This window comes from Pipra filicauda, unplaced genomic scaffold, assembly GCF_003945595.2.
Source record: "Pipra filicauda isolate LSUMZ 115617 unplaced genomic scaffold, ASM394559v2 scaffold107_size2268652_pilon, whole genome shotgun sequence".
Classification (NCBI taxonomy): Eukaryota; Metazoa; Chordata; class Aves; order Passeriformes; family Pipridae; genus Pipra; species Pipra filicauda.
In genome coordinates, this window is record NW_024103518.1 from 2,116,088 (window position 1) to 2,125,537 (window position 9,450).

Below are 9,450 nucleotides of genomic sequence, written 5' to 3' on the forward strand. Positions count from 1 at the left end.
ATTTCAGAAGGTGAAATAAAAAGGAACTTGGTTAAAAGTGTAGCTCACTGGATAAAATTTTGGACGGCTGCATGAGGACAGCACAAATTCAAAGCACATTCTAATGAAGAGACAGTAAGGATATCTTTCTCCCCTCATTGCAAAAAAAGCAAAAGTATTTAAAGAAAGATAAAATGGTATTTATCTTCCAACTAAGAAACTATAAGGCAGTATAAGGTCTGATAAGGACAAAAAAAAACAAGTGAAGTTCCTTACTGCAGGTATACAAATTAATAGGAAAAGGATTTTGTAGCATATCAAAAGCAGGAAGCCTCCCAGAGAGATGATGGGAACAATAATTTATTGAGGTATGAAAGGAGCAGTGAAGGAATAGTTATAGAAGTTATTGAGAGCTGCAGAATTGGCTTCGGTTTTCATTAAAGAGATCAGAAAGTACTTTATGTGTAGACGCCTGGAGGACTTTCTGGTATTCAAAGTGTCCACAGAGGAGGCATGAGAACAGTAAAATATATATTTGAAATAAATCTCCCAATTTCTCCCAGTGTCTGCTGCAGTGTGGACTCCTTCATGCCACAGCAAGGCATGATATGAGCTAGGAAGACTGGACAGACAGAAAATATGTCCAGCAACACATTTAGTTCAGAGAGTCCCTAGAGGGGGCAGAAGCTGCTGGTACAATCAGGGAAGAGTCCACCAACTATGCACACCTCCTAATCTCTTCTGAAGCTACTTGATATGACAAAGACAAGAAAATAGGTTGGAGCAGACACAGCTCCTTAGCCCACATTGTGATACTTCAACAAGCTGCAGATGATATTTCTGGTTATAGAGACCCAAACACAGGATTGCACCAGGCAGCCCTACCAAGGGTGTCTCCTCCAGTTACAGTTTATAACTGCTCAGATGACAGAATTTTCCACATCAGCTGATATTTTCCATATCAGCCATGAAAGCCCAAACACCTTTTTCAAATGCTCTGACACGTGAGCCAATTTAATTTTTAGTGTTGATCTTACCTGTTCAATCTGCCATTTGAGCCACAGAAACCACCAGCACAAAAAAGGGCAGAGGTTGCAATTATCTGAACCAGACCTCAGGACCACAGGACCAAAGCCCTAAAATTCATTTTTTTTTCCTAAAATATTCTAAATAATCTTAGTTTCACTTACCACCACTGTACTGCTGTTTCTCACATTCTGCTCCAGTCCTCCATATGCAGCTTTTCTGTCCCTCTGTGAAGTTTAACTTTACATTACTATCCTCTCATTTCCATGGAATTCCTTCATTTTCCATCAGAGCAATAAACGTTTGAGCTCAGTGCATAACTCCATGCACTGAAAAAAACTTGCCCACAAAATGGGGATTTCTTTTAATTCATTGCTTTTCACTCAATCACACAAAAAAAAAAATGACTGACTCATTCCTCACAGTATAAATTCTAACAGTGTTAGAAACTTAAAAAAAAAAAAAAAAAAAAAAAAAAAAAAAAAAAAAAAAAAACAGACAGGAGAAGTCAAAAAGTCTAACTCAATAAGAAGTAAGGCATTGAGCTGCACTACTACACCTCAGTGCTAGGTCTGTCAGGTAGACTCCAGGAGCACTGGAGCAGAGGGTTCAGATCTAAAATTTTACTCTCTCACAACAAGGAATATAGAAAATGGCAAGAAAGGAGCTACATTAAAGCTGAAACAATAAACTGCCCTCTGAGAGTTTGCTGATAACAAAACACTAAACACAGGAGGTTATCATAGCCAGCCAACTAAAACAAAATGCACATAACAAAAAATGGCTGTTAAGCAAATCAGTCGGTGAAATATTGACCTCAGAAGAAAGAGAGGCATTAAAAATTAAACCTGGTAGGGAATTCAATATGGGTATTACACACGATATGGAAATCCTGTGTCAAATTTCTTCTTTAGTCCTACATTAAATTATGGTAAAATGCTCTGTTAAGCTTTTAAAGAATGCAAGAATGCCCACCAGACTATGTACAAACACATTTTGAACAGATGGAAAGTGAATTAATAACGGAGCAGCAAAAGTGCATAATTTTGTATGGTACATTTCAGAATGAAAACATTATATTTCCCATAGGCAGAGGTTCAAATAATTTACAATCCCTGCCCGTACTCTCGGGTTACACATTAACCAAATGAATCCCTGAGAGCCTTCCTGGCCTGGAGCTCTGACTTACACCCCAGCCAGGACCTGTCATGAAGCAAAGACTACAAAGCTGCAATTTGCAGGTCCATTCTGCTCAGTCATTGTAAAAAAACTGAGGTGATGGTACTTCTTAAGGGATCTTTATAAAAATAAAGACCATTTCAAGTCTTTCTTTGGTGGCAACCCTCAAATAAGACAGAATTTCTGCCACACTTGTCATATCTGAAGGCTATTGCATGAATCTTCTAAATATTTCTGAATTTCCTGAAAGAAAAGGCTTCTAAAACAGTGTGGAAAACAGACACCACAGACATCCACAGAAATAAAAATCATCTTTTAAATACATAGAGAAATTAGATTTCTGGTCTTGACACCTTGAAGGTTCCTGATATTGCAGAAACACATTTTCACACATGGGAAATGAGTTGGTTACAAAAATCGCAGCCCTCCTAAAGTTTATGTCTATTTAATACTATTCAGCAATAAAATATTTTGGTCTTCCTCTAGAACTTGATCAAACCATTGCAGCCAGATTAAAGAAACAACAATCATTTTCAGTGTTTAAAATGCTGGAGTTAGTCAAGCCTAATTTAGGTGGGAGTATGAACAGAGAAAAATATTTTTCCTGGACAAAAGACCCAGATGAGAACTAAGGTTCCAACTCAACAAACTAGTCCAGTACTTCCACCTCAATCATAAAAATAGTCCAAGTCATTTTTGAAAAGGTTGGTTGCATGTAGATTATGTTTGACAAAAAAAAGAAAAAAAAAAAGTTGAGTTTTATACCCATATATCTGTAACACAAAAGCACACCTGTCGCTGAGGCAGACTGTATGTGGTGTAAAGCAAATTTTACTTTAGCAAGTTATTTCCCAATACACTGCCTTTTTCCAGTAAGCTTTCAGGACCATACACTGTAGATATGAAACGGGAACACCAGGGAAATAGAAGATTCAGGTATTTCCATTTTGGTTAGTGCTGAATTTCTCATCAGGTAATCATTCCCCAAATGCTCTTTCACTACTGCAGTACACCTGCAGAAATGAGATTTCACAACACACAACCTTTCTATATTATTATTATTATTATTATTAATAGGGCAGCTCCTTGCCTGATATTTTAGTTTCTCTAATCTAATCAGCCTGATGCAAAGAGTTACTACACAACAAATTCAGTGACTGGACCTTTCAAAGGAGCAACCACCTCGGAAAACAAGAATTGTGCGATGGTGAAGATTTCAGAGCCATCAAAGCAATCAAGGAGTAATTTGGTTTCTTTCAATTGTTGCACCTCCTGCTGCTCAGGGTCTGACTGGGAGGCCTTGAGGAAAAAGCTATGGCTCTTTGGTAAAGAAAGGAAGTTTCGTTAGATGGCACTATTTACTCTAAATCAGGATGGACAAACTGGCCAGGACATGGTGACACCAGTTTAGGCATCACCAGCCACACAGGATCATTAAATAAGCCCATGGAATTGTTATAATACCATCACAGTCAAACTGGAGCTCAGCCCAAAACAATATTCCTGATGGATGAGTAACATTTGCTTCAAACTCAGTTGAATTGATCTAATTTCAACCTCATTGCCAGGTTTTTCCACGGGTTGTAAAGGGTTGTGGCTGAACAACAGCTTTTACTTCACAACACACTTCTGTGCATTATTTTACATGCAAGGCCTGTATGCCCAGGTGCCTAAAAACAAAGTGCTTATTAGTGCTGCACATCTAATCCCCGCTTGTTGTCTATAATTTGTGTTTGTGGCCAAAGGACTTGTGGACAAAGTTTTAGACTTGCTGGGAAAGAGGTTTGAACTGAGTAGGAGAATAAACATCACAAATAAAATCTTATTTCAGGTACAAACTTGAAGTTTGGCAGAAAGATAGAGACAAATCTTTTTTATTAAATGAACACGTAACCTCTCAGGGGAAAAAAGTCACTGTCTACCTGTATAGTGTAGCTTGCTTTTTGCTTTTTATTTTTTGCTTTTTACTTTTAACATTCAGGAAGTGCATAACTCAGAAAAATAATTACATGCACATTTAGCCAGCCAGGCTTTGAGAGGAAATTTTTGGAGAACAGACACACTGGAAGAGGTAGCTGAACAAACTTTTATCATTGCTGCATGTTTGTTAGTGGAGATGCTCTGCCTTTTCACAGCAAAGATTTAGATAGCTAATCTGGGCAAACAGCTCTGGCATTTCCTCACTTGAATGCTTAATTTGTTAGCCTCCACTTCTATCTTACCTGCTTTCACACAGAAGGCAAACATGTCACAATCCTTAAAAAAAATAAAATCTAACTGTAAACTTTCACTCTCACTCCCTTAAAAAAAAAGTATAAAGGAAAACTTGTTGAAGAAAACCATCATACCACAGCAAGTTAACCTGACAACATTCAGTATTTCAGGGTACAATATAAGACTGTTCCCCACTACCAGAATCAAGATTAAATATAAAACACTGCTATGAACACAAACTTCTTCCAATAATATGGACTTTCATAAACACAGTGCACATTTTTTGTAACAGTTTGTGTTTCGTATCCTATGGAGATTTAGAAGGGGCTTGTCTGGATAGATCAAGAACATGAACTAAAATGAAATTAAACCTGTACAACACCATTCTATTTCTTTTTCTTTTCTATTCAGCTGCTGGTTTGTGTGTGTTCTTTGAATTGCCATATTTCCACAGTCCCACAAAACCACGGGGGGAAATGAGGATTGAATTAATTCCACACAAATTGTGTGATACCAATACCTCAGAAGGCCAGATAAGAATCTCTCACAGTTGTTGGCTCTCCAGAATCAGCTTTCACTGGACAGTTGCTTCAACCTCTCCTCTAGACCTGTAAATTCCCAAAAATCTTTACAAGAGCTCACTGTTAATGCAAACAGAGTTTAAGCTTTTTATTCATTTGTGAGATTTTTTTCTCTAAGAAAATCTGCAGTCAAAAAATATCTTACATGTGACTGTTCACTGATTCTGCATGAAGCAAATTGCCTTGCCCCAAGGCAAGCAGATTCCCTAGAGGTTAACTGGGAGTTTGTCCTCAAATAATAGATACTACATTTCACTACAAATTATTAGGTCATTTTACATGGCAACATGGCTATAAAGGACCTGTGCAATCTCAAGGGCACTGGCAAATTGTAACTTCTTTGAGAAAAACTTGTTTAAAAAAAAAAAAAAAAAAGGAGCAAAACAAAGCAGCCTCAGAAGGCCAGATTGCAAACTCACCTGTTACATGGGTCTATTTGCAGAGAAAGTCTCCTAATTTCAGCCCTACTTAGGAATTCACTCTGGTTGCTGGCAAAAGCAGATATCTGGAATCTTAAATGCTAGAATGCAGTCCTCATCTGGGGCAACTAACTGCCTTCTTTAAATGTCTTTTTGGAAATATCACTTGGGATCAAAATCCTTTACAAAACACTTTCCTACCGTGACACAGTGCGTACTAACATTGATTTCTGTGTGTCTCCCTGACAATACTAGAATTGCGATCTCTGAGTGTTTTATATCAGAATTTAGTCACCCACAGAACTCCATAAAATAATTAAATTTATTTCTACAGGAAAACATTATTTCTATTAGGTATTTAATCCTAATTAAAATTTTATCTGTACTTTCAAGACAACAACAAGTAAAGTCTTGTCATATTTTTGGTCCAACATTTGAGAGCACTGAAAAGCACCTAAGAAATAACTCGTGATCTGACATTCAGAACCTAAATGCCAGTGGTCACTGCACACTTTATAAAACAGAGAGGATTTTCTTTTAACTGAATTTAGCATGTTATTACTAATATTCATATTACTTTGCTTGTTATTCTGCCAGCTTTGTCTATTCTGGGAGGATGAATATGGACTTTGCCATTCATCACAGGGGATGAAACACTGATCACTCATACTCAGGAGACAAAACCTAAATGTATTTCCTCCTTTTTCCCAGGAGCTCTAGAAGTAGAACTAACTGGAAAGCAATCTGAAAGCATGAAGGTGCACAACCATCCAAAGCACAGCAGGCAAATTGCAATTTAAAAGAAGAAAACAAAAACCCTCCCTGCGTGCTGCAAGTGCACTCGAGCCCTTTTATTTCTGGGCATTATATCTCAAATTCCCCATCTCCAGTTGGTACAGGAAGATACCAGAACGACTTTGGACCCCATTAGCAGAAAAGGTCAGAGCAAGCAGTCAAGCTCCCTTCTTTCAGGTGGAAGGGTGGCCGCAGACAAAAAACCACAGGCAGAAAAGGCAGGGAGAATGTATTGGTTTTACGGAAAAGACAAGTCACAGTAAGAAATTAGTCTTAACCTGTGCCACTGACTAAAAACATGGGAGCTCAAATTAGCTACCTCAGAGCACATAAGGTTACCCTCTTTCCCTCTTACAGGAGAAGTTGCCCATTCCTAGATTCTGATTTGCTTTTTTACTGGAGAACTCAAAAGTTATCTTCTGCACCACGGACAACCAAAATAAAAAAAAAAAAAAAAACTGTGGCAGAAGGGTGTTGACATGTTGTCCACATTGGGACAGAAATAAGGTTTGATCAAGCTTCATCCCAAATCCTTTCAATTGTCTTTTCAACCATAATGGAAACAGGAAACATCCATATCCCAGCTGTCATGGTTTAACTCCAGACCAAGTAACCAAGTACCACACAGACACTCCCCAGTTCCCTGGTGAGATGGGGAAAAGAATCAGGAAAAAAAAAGTAAAAGTTTTTTTGAGACAAGAACAATTTATCAACAGAAACAAAGTAAAGTGTACTAATATTACTAATATTAATAGCAGTAATAATAATGAAGAGGAGAGAGAGAAATAAAACCCAAGAGAGAAATAAAACCCAAAAGAAACAAGTGATGCCCAATGCAGCTGTTCACAACCTGTTGAACATTTCCCAAACCATCCCTGAGAAACAATCAGTCACTTCCAGCCAACTCCACCAGTTTATAGACTGAGAATAATGTTCTATAATATGGAATATCCAGCTTGGGTCAGCTGTGCTGGTTGTGCTTCCTGACAGCTCTTTGTGCTGCTCCTCACTGGCAGAGAATAAGACACTGGAAAGTTCTTGACACAGCATAAGCACTGCTTAGCAACAGCCAAAACATCAGTGTTACATCAACATTATTCTCATACTAAATCCAAACCACAGCACTGTACCAATTACCAAGAAGAAAACTAACTCTATCCTGAAACCAGGACACAGCTCAGACCAAAAAGAAAGGTCTTGCTAGAGAATTCAACCTGTGGAATGAACTTTTTTTCTTCTTCTTCTTTTTTCTTTTTTCTTTTTCCTTTTTTTTTTTCTTTTTCCTTTTTTCTTTTTCCTTTTTCCTTTTTCCTTGTTAGGATTACTGTTTTTAATTCAGGCTTTGGTAGAGATGGAAGAACCAAGACTGCTACTACAGATGTCTTGAAAAGAAAGGTTCTGCAGAAAGGACAGTCAGACCTTGTATTAAATCTCCTCTTAGACCAGCAGCTGTGTTGTCAGTGTAGCTGCACTGGCGGTGAGAGAATCTATGAGAAGGAGTTCCCTGAGATCACCAAAACACCACATGAAGGTTCAGTGCAATGATGCTCTTAAGAAAGGGTACTGTTTTACCCTGTGCATTTTATTTTTTAAAGTAGAAAGGGATTTTTATTCTTTTTTCTCTTCTTGGAGGGAGAAAAACAAGTCATAAGTTTCCGACACTGCCAGCACAGTATAATATTCAACAGTGTCTTATGAGAAGTAAAACATTTCTTAAGGAAACCATAAATTAAATATAATAAAAACAACAAAAATATTAGTGGACATAAGCGTTATAATCAAGGACATCTTTAATACTTAAAAAAAAAATCTTTTATTCTATTCTTTATCTCCTATTCACAAGCAATTGAATATGCCAATTAATTTAATTCCTTTTGGTTCCCCTGTTAACTCAAGAAAAAGAATTTAAGTATTTCTTAATACTGAAATGAGCATGTTTTCATGAATTCCATAATTAACAAGCTTTACTTTTATACAGCATATAAGAAATAGAAAGGCACAAAATGTGTTACTTTTCTCTTCCATAAAATCCACGATTGGTAAATCCCAACCTACACTGGAAAAGAGCAGGACTGAGGAAATACAAGCACAGTTTGTGCTGCGTTTCTCTGACAATCCTCTGAGGAAAGGAGGTGAGAAATCATTGAAACTGAACCCAAAAAGCAAAATTTTAATCATTGAGTAATGCTTAGTACATGACAGTGTTAGTGGGTAATAAGAACGGATTCAGTTAAAATGAGCAGCACAAAAGTTGGCTTTACCTCTCCAATGCACTTTTTTCTAATCTTTCTTTCTCCTTCCTCTGACGTTCTTTGTTCTTCTTAACTCGAGTTTCCCACAGTCCTCTTATGACAGAAAAGTCAAATATTATCACCTGATGCCCCATACTGTCGACATTAAGCTGCTCCTGCAAGAACAAGCCAACACATCAGGAACAAAATAATGATGAAAACAAGGAACTAAACTATCATTTTTCATTAAAATTGTCTGGGGAGAAGAGCTGAAGGCATAAGAAATATTAACATAGCACGCTTTCTATCTTACTCAATTTGTCCAGGGGTTTTGTGCTGGCAGTAATCAATGCAGCTTACAATCAACTTCTACATAAAATCTATGGCAACAGCTACATATTAAATTTTTTGTGTCCCTTACACTTTTCCCTTTCCAAGATAAAGACAGAGATGCAACGGAATACTACTTGGATTAAGTAACACTGACGAAAACAGCTTTAAACACTTTGCATTTTTAACAATTTCTGTAATATTAAAATGAGAGCTCCCAAAGAATTTATTAATTTTTAAATTGTGCAAATTCATCTTGGGTTCTAGTTCACCTACTAAAATCCGTAATGTAAGCACACATACAAATCTAGACAAAAGGGGTGAAGTTATACTATTTTTTCTTGGGGTCACTGGTAAGGGTACTATCATCACAATATAAGTGGTTTTCATGAAATGTAGCTAGATCACCTACACAGAAAAGTCACTTATTTAAACTTTGTGTGAGGTTTTATTAGAGAACACGTTTATTATACCATTTCCAAGCTTATTAAAAAAATAAAGAAAAGAAGGAAGAAAACCCTGCTGGACTGTCTACTGATCAGTTAAAGAGCAATCTGCCCCTTCCTTTCCTGGGTGTTTTCAAGTTTGTGTCTATATCTTTTTTACTTTATGGTGACCATTTTTTCAAAGCCTTACATTCTCCAGCTAGGGCCACTTATTATCTGTCCTTCTCTTATAATACTGAGGAGGAATGGG

The 9,450-nt window shown here is 37.2% G+C and overlaps 1 protein-coding gene across 1 annotated transcript in view; it reads right to left on the minus strand.

The window, feature by feature from the left end:
* LRRC2 (leucine rich repeat containing 2) overlaps positions 1-8,595 on the minus strand; it is a 51,756-nt gene extending 43,161 nt beyond the window's left edge. Inside the window, exon 1 of the mRNA XM_027725449.2 lies at positions 8,455-8,595. Coding sequence (XP_027581250.1) covers positions 8,455-8,579 — 125 coding nt within the window. The 5' untranslated portion in view covers positions 8,580-8,595. The remainder of the gene's footprint in view (positions 1-8,454) is intronic.
* Positions 8,596-9,450: the final 855 nt, after the last annotated feature.